This window comes from Anomaloglossus baeobatrachus, chromosome 2 (genome assembly GCF_048569485.1).
Source record: "Anomaloglossus baeobatrachus isolate aAnoBae1 chromosome 2, aAnoBae1.hap1, whole genome shotgun sequence".
Taxonomy (NCBI): domain Eukaryota; kingdom Metazoa; phylum Chordata; class Amphibia; order Anura; family Aromobatidae; genus Anomaloglossus; species Anomaloglossus baeobatrachus.
In genome coordinates this window covers 329,977,746-329,992,378 of record NC_134354.1, presented here as the reverse complement: position 1 = coordinate 329,992,378, position 14,633 = coordinate 329,977,746, and the positions used below count along the sequence as shown (strand labels likewise).

The 14,633-nt window shown below is 46.7% G+C and overlaps 1 protein-coding gene across 3 annotated transcripts in view; it reads left to right on the top strand.

Annotated features, from left to right (window-relative positions):
• AHDC1 (AT-hook DNA binding motif containing 1) overlaps positions 1 to 14,633 on the top strand; it is a 185,637-nt gene that overhangs the window by 78,074 nt on the left and 92,930 nt on the right. For 2 of the 3 annotated variants that reach the window (XM_075335922.1, XM_075335924.1), the window contains exons 2-4: positions 1,183 to 1,315; positions 4,818 to 4,864; positions 8,964 to 13,781. In XM_075335922.1, coding sequence (XP_075192037.1) covers positions 1,183 to 1,315; positions 4,818 to 4,864; positions 8,964 to 13,729 — 4,946 coding nt within the window. In that variant the 3' untranslated portion in view covers positions 13,730 to 13,781. The remainder of the gene's footprint in view (positions 1 to 1,182; positions 1,316 to 4,817; positions 4,865 to 8,963; positions 13,782 to 14,633) is intronic. The other variant, XM_075335923.1, reaches the window with a different exon arrangement.

The window sequence follows — 14,633 nt, the reverse complement described above, 5'->3', positions numbered from 1 at the left end:
GCATTGTGCCGCAAGGCCTTGCGTTCCATCCGGTTTTTGCCGCATGCGACAGATTTAGCCGATGCGGCGGCCGGATAAAACGTTGCCTAGCACGTTTTTTCGTGCGGCAAAAAAAAACCGCATCGCGCCGCATTCGGCCGATGTGGCGCATTTTTCAATGCATGCCTATGGCGGTCGGATGCGGCGCAATGCGGCAAAAACAGTATCCGGCCGCCGCATGCGGTTTATGCCACTGCGCATGCTCAGTAGCATGCCGCAAGCTGCAAAAACCAGACGGGCTGCATGGGAAAAACTTATACAAAGGATGCGGTGTTTTCACCGCATCTGTTGCATAGCTTGCACAGCCGGATTGAGCCGCAGAGCTCAAGCCGGATGTGTGCAAGCAGCCTAACATGTGCTCTGAATGCTCCTGATTCAGATAGGAGCGTTTTTTGCAGAGGCAAAGAAAGCCTTGAATGGAGGTGCTCTGAGGCCACAGGTGCACACTTGCGCACAGAAACTTCCTTCGGCACAGCCATGATAAAAGCACATAGGAAAGGTTGGCGCTGGAGTGGTGCCCGCAGCCAGAGAGGGCATAATTCAATACAATGGATTGTGGAATGCATTGCCAGATACATAAAAACACCAGAAGAGTAAGGATGAATGACTAGGCATTGAGAGGTATATGGGTCTTATTGGCTAAGGTGAGTTATAGATGGGAAAGCAGTGATTGCAGGGAGAAAGCATGAAGCCTTGAGGAGAGGCGTGAGGAGATCATGGGATTAAGTTGGAGAGAGGAGGAGGGAGAGCATGCAGCCCTGAGGTGAGGACTTGTGTCAGTATGTGGAGAAGAGAGACACATTATATATACACCACTCTGCTGGATGCTGAGATACTGATAACAGGAAAGGGAGAAAGGAGGAGAGGCAGGAGAAGAGACAGCAGGGGAAAAAAGAATGGAGGAAATAGGGGAGGGAGAAACTGGCAAAAACAGACTGAAGCGCTAAACAAGTCCAAAGGTTGGGAAAGAAGGGTTTGGGCTAAATAGGTATGATAAATGTGAGGCAGGGGCTTCAGACTCTGCAAAATGTTAAATGCCTGTTCCTTACGTTGGGTTCATTCGCATGAATATACAAGACACTGCTTTGCATTGTGTGTTATAATGAAAGGCTAGCAATTAATGTGATTGTGTTTCTTTTACAGATGTCAGTGCTACTGGCCTTGTCCCTCCTAGCTTGGAAAATGGAGATAGCCCTGCCGAAAAGTGTCCTCCACATTCAAAGGAGACCGAGAGGGGTCGCAGAGTGACCCTAGTCTGTAGACACCCTCGTTCAAGGTAAGTGTGGCAGTGTCATGTCAATCGCTTTTGCATGTCACCTGTATGTAAATATTCAGACGGCTCCATTTGCAGCTCCACTTCTAAATGGGCGGGGGATTGTTGCATATTGCCATGGCATGTTATCTAGTCTAGTTACCCATGAAATCTTTCTTCATTCTGAGCAGGAACGTTCCTTGTTAGAGATTACACAAATCAAATTTATTCAAATAGTCATATTGCATTCTGGAACACCAACATAACTCTCCAAACCCTGTGTGTAACACTATCCACACACACTGCACTTATATACCTGCATGTCTCCTCTTCAGCCTTAAACTCCTGCAATTAAGGGACATCTTGGTGACAACCTAGTCACATGATGTGATGTCACAAAGGTCCTGAAGCAGTGTTATCAGGATATCAACACTGTGGCCCCTAGGATAATGGGGCCATGTGAGCTTAATCAGTTTGCTCTCCTTTCTCCTAATGCCAGTCCTGTATACCGGCCTGTTTCCTGTTCAGTTCTTCTAGTCTCCTGTAATCGAGACCTTTGATTACATCATGTCACATGACTCTGAAGTCATCAAAGGTCCTTAAACAATCTGAACCTTAGAATACAACTGCTGGGGTCCTTTAGAGCAGGGGTGGGGAACCTTTTTTCAGCCGGGGGCCATTTGGAAATTTCTGCCAACCTTCGGGGGCCGCACAAAATTATCAATGTGAAAATTACCCGGCTATATTTGGTCAATTAACTCACCCTTACTGTGGCGGCCGGAGCGGCTTCTCTTTGGTGCGGCTGTGATGTTGGATGATACTAATCATGTTTCTTCTCACAACTGCTTTTCTGTCTGTCTGAAGCGCAGGAGGCACACACAACACATAGGAGACGCTGGAGGCACACACAACACATAGGAGACGCTGGAGGCACACACAACACATAGGAGACGCTGGAGGCACACACAACACATAGGAGACGCTGGAGGCACACACAACACATAGGAGACGCTGGAGGCACACACAACACATAGGAGACACTGGGACTGCTCTATATACATTACAGGAGTCACTGAAGGCACATACATCACTGGAGGGGCTGGGGGCATATACATCACATTGAAAACGCTGGGACTGACGTATACACAACAAAGGAAACGCTGGGACTGCTGTATATACACATCACAGGAGACACTGGAGGCACATACATCTCATGAGGAGCTATATATGCTCCCAGCCCCTCCTGTGTTGTGTATGTCCCCAGTGTCTCCTGTGATGTATATGCCCCCAGCATCTCCAATGATGTATATGCCCCCAGCATCTCCAATGTGATGTATAAGTCACAGGAGACGCTGAAGGAAAACACAAGAGGTGCTGGGGGGCATACACAACGCAAGAGGTGCTGGGGGGCATACACAACGCAAGAGGTGCTGGGGGGCATACACAACGCAAGAGGTGCTGGGGGGCATACACAACGCAAGAGGGGCTGGGGGGCATACACAACGCAAGAGGTGCTGGGGGGCATACACAACGCAAGAGGGGCTGGGGGGCATACACAACGCAAGAGGTGCTGGGGGGCATACACAACGCAAGAGGTGCTGGGGGGCATACACAACGCAAGAGGTGCTGGGGGCATACACAACGCAAGAGGTGCTGGGGGGCATACACAACGCAAGAGGTGCTGGGGGGCATACACAACGCAAGAGGGGCTGGGGGGCATACAGAACGCAAGAGGGGCTGGGGGGCATACAGAACGCAAGAGGGGCTGGGGGGCATACAGAACGCAAGAGGGGCTGGGGGGCATACAGAACGCAAGAGGGGCTGGGGGGCATACAGAACGCAAGAGGGGCTGGGGGGCATACAGAACGCAAGAGGGGCTGGGGGGCATACAGAACGCAAGAGGGGCTGGGGGGCATACAGAACGCAAGAGGGGCTGGGGGGCACACAGAACGCAAGAGGGGCTGGGGGGCACGCACAGCATTGGGAGGGCACACAGCACTGCCCCCCAGTAATGTCAGGGCTCTGCACACAGCACCTGCACAGCCCTGACATTACTGGGGAGCCACAAACCTGAGGTGATAGACAGCATGGGGTGAGGGACACAGCACTGATCGTTGCACACAACTCTGGGGGGAGGGTACACAAAGTACTGGACGGGGAGCCGGATGCAGGCGCGCGCACACAGCGCCGGAGACAGTGCAGGCCGGAGGGCAGAGGGGAGGGCAGATCGCTCTGAAGTTGAAAGGTGCGGTCACACCACACGACAGGACATAGGGGTGGGCACATCGCTCCGGAGGGCAGAGGGGGCACATCGCTCCGGAGGGCAGAGGGGGGCACATCGCTCCGGAGGGCAGAGGGGCGGACAGACCGCACGAGGGAAAAGAGGGGCGGGCAGACTGCTCCGGAGGGCAGAGGGGCGGGCAGACCGCACGAGTGGAAAGAGGGGCGGGCAGATCACTCCGGAGGGCAGAGGGGCGGGCACACACAGCACGAGGGAACAGAGGGGCGGGCACACACAGCACGAGGGAACAGAGGGGCGGGCACACACAGCACGAGGGAACAGAGGGGCGGGCACACACCGCTGATTATGCTACCTGACAGCGGGAGAGCCCATTGGTTCTCCCAAACAGTGCATGTGGTCATTTAAAGGGCTGGCGGCCCCAGCACTGCAGCCCCCGGGAATGTGCCCGGGGGCCGCATAAAAGGTCATGGCGGGCCGCATGCGGCCCGCGGGCCGGAGGTTCCCCACCCCTGCTTTAGAGAGTGGGGACCTTGAGATAATGTGCAATTTAACTCCTCCTTAATGCCGACCTTGACTGTAGCTAGGGCTTATTTTTGGAGTAGGGTTTATATTTGAATCTTACTCCAAAATTAGGAATTAAATCCTCCAATAGCTAAGCAATTACTCACAGAAAAGTGGCAGCAGATCTAAACTGCCCAAGCCAAAAATTCTGTAAAATCATGCTGGGGCTTATTTTTGGGGTAGGTCTTATTTTCGGGGAAACTGTACGTTTATTTTTTGCTGACCAAGGCGAAGTGTAGCAAATTTATTTATTTTTTTTTTTTTTTCTGGTTTGGACGTAGACTTGGGAAGATATTCAGAATCTTCTGAATCCTATAAAGGTTCCTTTATTAGGTTGGCTCCTCAGACTGCTGCCACGCTGCAGCTAAGCTTTGCTTGTTAATTGCAGTTTTGCATGGTGCAGCCGTTATGTATGATCATTTAACACAATTAGCTGTTTATAGGATAGAGCAGGAATCTGCAGCATTAAACTGTGTATTTTTTAAATTAAAATGTTTTTTCTCATGTCTGCTGATCAATTGAGGTTCCATCGCTTGAGACACTGATCATTTTACAGTTGTGGTATGGGGTATCTGATCACTAAGGATCACCTCATTTTTAACACCCTAAATTTTTGCTGTTTTCTTGAATCCCATTATTTTGCTTGGTATATATTTCTCTGGTTGTATGGTTAACACTTTGCTTTAACATTCAGCAATTTAAATAGAATTAATCTATCTACAGAGACCACAAGTACAGCGGGAGAAGTTTAAAGCAAGACAGGCAAGAAAGTAAGTACATTTGTCTTGCCCAAATGATTAATGTATAATACACTGGATTTACTTAATCTCTAGCAATAATTTTGAGAATGCCAAATGCATTACGGTCTCATAATGAGAAATAAATAGGTTGAAAAAAATAGTTTTACATACTATATTTCTATCATTAAATGTAGCTGAATTAAATATTGTAGTTAAAGATATTTCACCAGTTTGAGCATGTTAAATTAGCCACATCATGTAATAGTGGCTGCAGAGCTAAGTAAATCACACCAGAGATTTGATCTTAGAGCTATAGATTTCTTCCCCTGTTTGTGTTGACCAATCATAAGCATGTAGCAACATGCAGGGGAGAAAAGTTCACTACCTCCTCACTAATCTATCCAGCTACTTTCTACAGCAGCGCTGGAGTCCTGTATAATTACAAGCCATTTCAGATGTCCTCTTACGGCAGTCAGTGTCAAGTGAGAGCTGCAACATTGGGAGGAGGTCTGGAATTGTTTCTAATGATGCAGAACTCTGATGTCCTGTGTAGAGATACATAACTCGGCTCTGCTATATCATTACAAACCCTTCCAGTAATGAAGCATAACACAGCTTGGCTGGATCTCTACACAGCAGTTGCAGAGATCAGTGTGAAGAGGAGGGTGTGTTCTTTTCTCCACTGCATGGCGCCACTTGCTTATGATTGGCCAATCTCATGCAGGAAAAGAAGAGCATGCCCCCAGAGACAAATCTCCAGTAACAGCCAGATGAACTAAACTTTACTACCTAATACCTCTGCAATGGAGAGGAGATATTTAAAAATCCTCTTCGTTTTACTCGGCTCTGCAGCCAGTATTCCATGATGTGGATAGTTTAACGTGTTCAAACTGGTGAAAGGTCCTCTTTAAGAGTGAATATACTGAATGTTTGTAAATATATTTAAGCATGTTTTTTGTTTTTTTTTTTTTAATTCTGACAATTATATTATTTTCCCCTCAACTTAGTGGTAAAGGATGGTACTTTGTTTTCTTTGCTTCTGAAAGACAGCTGTCTTAGGCTAAGTTGACACGTCCAGTAATCAACCGTTAGAATGAATCCAGCAGCAATCCATTGGCAAAAAAGTTCTGCAAACACAACTTTTGTTTGTTTTTTGAAAAAAAATAAATACATTTTGCAGGATCCTTTTTAACATGCGAGTCTAAGGAAAATGGATCCGTTAACTGATTGCTATTTAGCCATCTGGTTTTCCTTTAATTTGTAATGGATTTGGTTTTTTTGCTTATTGGATCAGTTTTAATTGGATGATAACTAGCAATTCATTAACGGATCCGTATTCCATAGACTCCCATGTTAAGGAAGCCAGATCCTGCAGAAATCAATTTTTTTAAAACTGGCAAAAAAGTTATGTTTACACATCTTTTTTTTTTTTTTTTTTTGCTAACGGATTACTGCTGGATCCATTCTAACGGATGATTACTGGACGTGTCAACTCTGTAAACCCTTTCCTCACTGGTTTGCCTTATACAGATCACACTAGCCAAATTCCACATCTGTGATAATCAAAGATAGAGGCAACCAAGAGTTTAGGGGTCTACCCCTATTAACTTTGACAGATTGCCAAATTGGTGGGTTTTTATTTATTTATTTATTTATTTATTTATTATTCTTTCAAACGCTTAGTATTTTTCTAATACAGTGGTCAGGTGCTTGTGTTGTTACCAACCAGCCATAAATATTATCTGCACCTTAACCAGTTTACCAGTTGTCAGCTGTTCAGCCTTGATATCACATTCTTTGAAAGTGAAGAGCTGCACCTTGTAAAGACAGTCTCCTTAAGGCTACTTTCACACATCAGTTTTTTGCCATCAGGTTCAATCCGGAAAAAAACGGGTAAAACGGATCCAGTACCGCATCCGTTTTTTCCCCATAGACTTGCATTGTTACCGGATTGTACCGGATGGCTTTGCGGTGCATCCGTTTTTTTCCGGATGCGGCAAAATAAATAAATGCGGCGGCCGGAGGCAACGTAGCTTGCAACGTTTTTTTGTCCGGCAAAAAAAACGCATCGCGCCGGATCCGGCGCGATACGGCGTGTTTTACAATAGAAGCCTTTGGACGCCGGATCCGGCGTAATGCGGTAAAAAACGGATGCGGCCGCCGGATCCGTTTTTGTTAACTGCGCATGCACCAATGTAATTAACAAAACGGATCCAGCCAAAAAACGGACGAAAAGGATGCAAAAACGGATGCAAACCGTATCCACCGGATCCGTTTTTTAACGGATCCGGCATAACGGATCCGTTAAAAAAACAGATCCGGTGGATACGGTTTTCACTTTTTTTTCAGGATCCGTTGGATCAGGAAAAAAAAGGACTGTGCCTGAATACAGAAAACTGATGTGTGAAAGTAGCCTAAGAGATTATACAGCACTCTGGTCTTCAAATTTATCACGAAGGGGCATGGGAAATTTGGAAAATGAGTGAATAAATGGTGTCATGTACAATGTTGTTCAAAGAAAATTGCTGATGATTGGCTCCTGCCCCTTTATCAGCCAGCATTTTGGGGAGCATAATACTGTTGGAGTAAACAGTGCCTACAAACTGTTGAAGATATTGATATTTACAGTTTGTTTAAAAAGAAACAAAGTGACTAACGCATTTAAAGAAAAATTGTCATTAGTCTTATGCTGCCTGATCCTTGGGCGGTAGGGATCACAGCCTGGCTGTACATTTTCACTTGTGTAAGTTTTATACAGACACTCTGACATATTTTAAACATAGATTAAAAAAATTAAACTCTTCTAGTTGATTGACATGTATCTTCTTTTGTAAGCATATCCGAGAGACCTATGAGTCAACTGAAGTAAGGAAAGGCGAAGCTGGTAGGGATGCATGCCATACAAGTCCGGTGCCTCCCGATAGTTCCCAGCTGGGTTTTCAAACTATATTTTCTCTGGAACTCAGCAGTGTATCATAGTTAGACATACCCAGCTGCAATCGCCTTTATCTAATGGCAGGTACCCCTTATTGGAAAGCAAAATATAGAAATGAAGGACCTGATTCATCAATGCTTTCATGCCAGAATTTTGTCATAAAGCTTTGAAAAATTGCAAAATGTATGCACAACACGGAGTTCTGTCTAAATTTTGCTACTTTTGGTGTTTTCAATTTAGTTTCACCCAACTCTAACAAAATGGACAAAGCTAGGTCTGGGGTGGGGCAGATGTCACAGCTCGCCTAATTCATGATGAGCTGTGATGTTCCATACTCCAGAATCTCACTCCATTACCAGAATAGAGTGACATTTCATGTGGAAGCGTGCACTTTTTCATGAATCAGGAGCCTCTTACTCCAGCATGCCCCTTATTAAATCGACATGAATAATGCTAGTCTTGATGAATCGGGCCAGGTATGCCTAGTTATGCTAGGTCCTACTGCAGAGAGGTCTCAGGAGGGCAAGTTTCTTTTTCATGCAGTTGTCTTGCAGTCATACACATAAGTGAGGAGGGGAAAGTGTGACAATGCTAAACTCCCCAAAATACTTATTTATTCCTTTGTTTTAGCTGTAATACGAAACAAAATAGGATCAAAGAAAATGCATAGGTTTAGGGAGGAAACGCTGAGATATTTTTACAATTTGAGGACATTTCCATGCCCTTAAAGGGTGTTTTATCCAATGAAAATAACTTATCACCTATTCACCAGATAGGTGATAATTTGATGACCAGTGGGTGTCCCTCTGCAGGGACCTGCATTGATTAGCAGATGAGGGCATTTTTATCCCCACTGCAAAATGGCGCAGTAAGTTGGGACACAAATCGTGACTCTTTCTATCTCAGTTGGGCTCCCAGAAAAAGCTGGAATGAGTGGAGTTGCTCAAGAATGTGTGCATTGCCTCTTCATTCCAATTGAAATGTTTGTGCCCTGTTCTGACAGTGCAAGTCCGAGTGGTTGGGTCCCTGCCTATCAACAAGTTTAGTTCTTATCCTGTGACTAGGTGATAACTTATTTTCACTGGACAACACCTTTTAAAGTACTTTTGGTAGAATTTAGAAAAAAAGCTTTACTCTTCAGTTTGCCTATTTCACAACCCTGGGACCCTATACTAATCTAGGTTTCTCTTTCAGATTCTACGTCTATCCAACTTGAACACCAAGAAGAAGATAGCCGATCTCAGCATACTTGTGGCCGTTCAAGCAAATCCTTTTGTCATTCATCTGCGGGAACTGCAAAGCTAGGTGTTGATGGAATCATTGCTCTACTTAAAAGCAAATGTGACAATGGTCGTGTCAATCTACAGCCAGTTGTTCGTTTGATGGATATTATGAAGGACCTTAGCCAACTTTCCAGTGACCTACGAACCAGTGGTGTTCGTCTTGATTATACTCCTGTTAGCCCTCCATCAGATAACGAAGATGTAGAGCCAGGATTACAGTACAGCTTCTTTTCTTCTCAGAGCCTTGCATGTGGACTGCGGAGCCCAGAAGAAAAGCCATCAGAATCAGTTGATACTAAGGAACCAAGCCCTGTATCACCCAACCCAGACTCAAGTGAATCTGCCAGTTCCAATGTTCTTAGAGAGTTAGCAGCTCTTGCTTGGATGGAGCCACAACCAACACAAAGTATGCAGGAAGGGGAACAGGAAGACTTAGACAGTCAAAATTGGGAGGACAGTGCAACTAAAAATGAAACTAGGCACATAAATTTAAATAAAGAGGAGTCATCAGGGGATGAGGAGGGCTATGATAGGCAAGAAGTTGAGGAATCTGGGGAAGAGCAAGAAGAAAATAAACAGGAAGTGGAGTCTTGTGAAGAGCAAGAACAAAGTAAGCAATCACAGGGTTTTAGACAAGAGAAAAAACAAGCAGAGGAATCATCATGTGATGAACACGAAGAAAATAAACAGGAAGAGGAATCAGCGGAGGATCAGATTGATAGTAAACCAGAAGAATCATCAGATGAGCAGGAAGATGAATTAGTAAAAATAATAAAGGAAAACGATGAGGTAAAATCTGAGGGGGAGCCAAGTAATGCACAAACGAGTATGGAAAGAAATTTAACTGTTAAAGATGAAGGGAGGACAGAGAATGAGGATGAAGGGGAGTCATCAGATGAGGACAGTAAAGTAGAGCAGTGTAGAAAAAGGTTGGAGAAATATAAAGAGAGGGAAGCTGTGATAGAGCCAATAATGGAAGAAATGCCCTGGATGCTACCTCTTTTTTCTGCAACATCAGAAACCCTCAGACGAACCCCTTTTTCTACTCGTGGAGGCCACAGATTTGGTTACAGAGGCCGCAGGGGGGATAGACCTGGCAGAGGCCGGAGAAGACGACCTGGAAGGCCTCGATCTTCTGAAAGCCTTTCTCGTGCATATGTTATGCCCCCTTACCACCGAACATCAGAAGAGCCTAGAGCATATCGAACTCATGAACAAAACTCTGTATTTCCAATTCCTTCTCTTAATCAGAAAACCTCTGCTGTTGAAGTGAATCAGGAGCAGGGCCCACCGCAAAAACCAAAACGCAGAGGTATGCGCAAGATGGTGGTGCGTATTGCCAGAATCCCAATGCCCATGGGAAGGAGAACTAAAACAAGCTATAAAGTATCTTCATTTAGTAGTACTCTTAGTGTTGAAGGAGGTGAACTGATTGGTGGTACAGGCCCTGGTCCCACATCCCTTCTAAAGATGAAAAACAATGGACGAAATGTTGTAATGGTTTTCCCACCTGGTGAACTTCCAATTATCCTTAAAAGAAGAAGAGGACGACCACCCAAAAACCTGGTCCTGGCTAGAGACACCCCACCAATGTTGCCTCAGCCCCCACCTATTGAAGCATCTTTACCACCTCCGCCAACTCCCCTGCCAACCCCACAAGTTTCTGAAGGAGAATTTGTGAAAAAGAGAAGGAGAAGAAAGCAAAAATTGGCATCTCCTCAACCTTCTTATGTAGCTGACACCAATGACAGCAAGTCTGAATACAGTGATGTTCTGGCAAAGCTTGCTTTTCTGAACCGTCAGAGTCAAGGAGCTGGACGGACTTCTCCACCTCGATGTTGGACACCAACGCTGCCTGATTCCGTACACCAGGCCCCTGAAACTCATAATATCTCACAATTTCTACACAGAGTTCAGGGTTACCGGAGAAGAGGTGGACGTGGTGGAGGGCCTGGCCGACGTGGTGCATGCAATAGTCATAATGCAGAACTGTCTCGCTGTTCATTTACTGACTTTTTTGAAGGGATTGGAAAGAAAAAATCTAAGCCAAGACCTGTTGACCCTTTAAAACCAAGAAAACGTAGACAGCCAAAGCCAGAACCAGATCCTAATGCCAAGCCTAAACGCAAGAGAAGATCTAGAAAAAATGGTGCTTTGCTTGGTGAAATGGGTGGAGATCCTGGTCTAGGATATCAAGGCATGTCCGACTGGGGAAGCGAAGGGAAAGGTGGGCCATGGATGACACAGCTATCCCATGGTCAGTCAAGTGGCAGACACTGTAATTACCAAGGACCTGAGCACAGAGGCTTTTCTTCCTTGCATAGTGGATCACCCTCCCGTCCAGGTTATTATACTGGAACAGGCTCTTCTTTGTCTCAGGCTGAAAGTGGAGGACAAGATCATCATGGGCTTTTTACAGGCTATTTCAGATCTCTGCTGGATTCGGACGATTCGTCAGATCTTGTGGATTTTGCTTCTGCTGCTCAGAGACAGGAAGCAAGAAAATCTGCATCTGCATTTTCTGGGTCATCAGCCTCTCCAAACCCAAGGGCACTCCAGCCCTTTTCCAATTCCCGGGGTGCAAAATCTGGTACCCAAGAATCAGTATACCAAAGTTCAACAACTGCCAGGCAACCTTTCCCTCCAAACCGTGGAAATGCAAATTTTGGCTCACTTTCCCAACAAGAATGCCGTGGTTCAGATGCCTTTCAAAAGCTGCTGTCACGCTCTCCCAACTCCCAAAATGCTGGCGGCTTTGGCCAATTTGCAGGCTTTTCTGGTTCAAGTGTACAGAATTTGTCTAGCCATGGTATATTTGCACCAAACAAGCAGTATCCAGTTCCTCCTGACTGTTTAGGTAACAAGGACTGCAGCTTTTCCTTTAGTGGTGGAGGCAATAGCCTTCCTTCATCACCAGGCAGTGCCCATAGTAGCACAGGTTTCAGCCAGCAACAACAATTATCAGCAGCAGGGACAGCTACAAACACTGCTAAAACTCCCTTTTTCAGCACATCGGAGTTACCACCATTCCCACCTCTTAGAAGTGAAAGTCGTTCAAGCACCTCTTCACCAGCTGGGTATATAATGCCCAAAGTCTCTGGTCCAATGTTTCCTAGTGAGAATAATCGCAACTTTACTGGGTCGGTAGGTGCTGGTCAGTGGGGATTTCGACAAGGTTACGGCCACTCTGATTGGGGTAATGAGAGCTTTGGTCAGCTTTATGGCCCAGGATTTGATTGCCATATGACAGAATCCAATGTTATCTTGGACATTAGTAATTATACGCCACAGAAGGCCAAGCAAAATACGGACAACATGTCAGAATCCTCCTCTGACAGCACACAGTACACACAGCCTAGTGCTGGTTATCGTAGGGCCAACAGTGAAGCCTCTTCCAGTGAAGGTCAGTCAAGTCTCTCCAGCCTTGAAAAGCTAATGATGGACTGGAATGACACCTCTTCTGCACCAGGATACAGTTGGAACCAGACTGTCCTCTTTCATCAGTCTGCTAAACCTGGTAGAGGGCGCAGGAAGAAAGCAGAGATATTTGAACAATCACACCAACAACACCATCACCTAGGCTTCTCATCATCCTCCCCTTCTTCTTCCTCATCATCAGCTGCTGCTCCACCAGCAGGTTTTCCAACTAAGAGAGGTGGTGGCCCCAGAGGTCCAAGAGGAGGACGAGGTGGTAGCTGTGCAGCCAGCAAGAAAGAGAGAGGTTCAGGCAAAGCCAAATTTTCACCCAAACCACCTGCTCCTCAACCTTCTTCCTCAGTCAGTTCCCTCTTTCAAGACACCTCTGACTTAGGACTGGACTGCTACAGTGGGGATAGCAGCATGTCCCCTCTGCCCTCCCACTCGCGGGCGTATGGGGTGGGTGAGAGGGAGCCTACATGTGACTTCGCTGGACCTTATTCCATGAACCCATCTACCCCTTCTGATGGCACATTTGGTTTCCAGAGTGACTCTCCTGGGCTGGGCCCTCCGTCTACAGAACTTGATCCTGGTAAACATTTTCCCCATCTCCCTACCGTTGGCAACACCAGTACTGGTGCACCTCATCCACCTCCGCCCCCACCACCACCTGGCTTGGGATATGATCACCCACTACAAGACTCTCCTTTTTCCCCTAATTGCTCACCTACTCTTGAACTACGGCCGGGAGAAGGAAGAAAGCTTGTGCCGCCTCCCCACTCATCTTGTGATCCCCTGAAACATAGCCTCCCTCCCCACTTGCCCTCTTGTAGGGAGCAGCTGACTCCCCAGTCATCAACACACCACCGTTATGACCCTCCCAGCTGCAAGAATGCTGGCTACTGGTACCCACCCCGCAGCCCCCCCTATGATGGAAAGGGTGGGTTACTTTCAGACTTCATGGGTAGGCGGGGAGAGGGAGTATCTTGTCTGAGTCCTCACATACCAAGCCCCAAAAGAGACAAAGAGACGCTGGAGATGGTAAGGGGCCACCATAGACCATCATACCCATGCCCTTTGCTCAACGATATTACCCATTCCCCGGTGCAAAGAGACTCATTGGTGCAGCTCCAGGATTCCTATCGTTACCCGGCCTTCCCTCCCCAGGGTCCTCCAGTTCTGTCACCCCCAAACCTGAAGGGTGGCTTCCTGGGACCCGAGAACATCCCAGAAGACAACTTCACAGTCACATCCCTTTAGGGGGAGTGACACATTCAGAGTCATCAGGAGCAGCGCAGACAAAAGGGGTGAGGTGAGATGTTCTCTACATGTTTGTCTTGCTGCATGTTAGGCATGTTTGTTTACTTTTTACCACTGACCATTTTTATTCGTCTAGAATCCTTTGTTTAGTTACCTATTGAAGCCAGCTGCAGTTTTTCTAATCCTTGCAACGAAGACTATGTACACACCTTTGTAAAGGTACCGTCACACTAAGCGACGCTCCAGCGATCCCACCAGCAACCTGACCTGGCAGGGATCGCTGGAGCGTCGCTACACTGGTTGCTGATGAGCTGTCAAACAGGCAGATCTCACCAGCAACCAGTGACCCAGCCCCCAGCCAGCAACGACACGTGGAAGCGATGCTGCGCTTGGTAACTAAGGTAAATATCGGGTAACCAATCCGATATTTACCTTGGTTACCAGCGCTTAGCGCTGGCTCCCTGCACTCTTAGCCAGAATACACATCAGGTTAATTACCCGATGTGTAGTCTGGCTATGTGTGCAGGGAGCAGGGAGCCGGCACTGACAGCGTGAGAGCGGCGGACGCTGGTAACGAAGGTAAATATCGGGTAACCAAGGAAAGGGCTTCTTGGTTACCAGATATTTACCTTGGTCACCAACGTCCGCAGAAGCCGGCTCCCTGCACACTGCACATTTAGTTGTTGCTGTCTCGCTGTCACACACAGCGATGTGTGCTTCACAGCGGGAGAGCAACAACTAAAAAATGGTCCAGGACATTCAGCAACAACCAACGACCTCACAGCAGGGGCCAGGTTGTTGCTGGATGTCACACACAGCAACATCACTAGCAACATCGCTTTTACGTCACAAAAGTCGTGCCTCAGCAGCGATGTTGCTAGCGATGTTGCTTAGTGAGACGTGG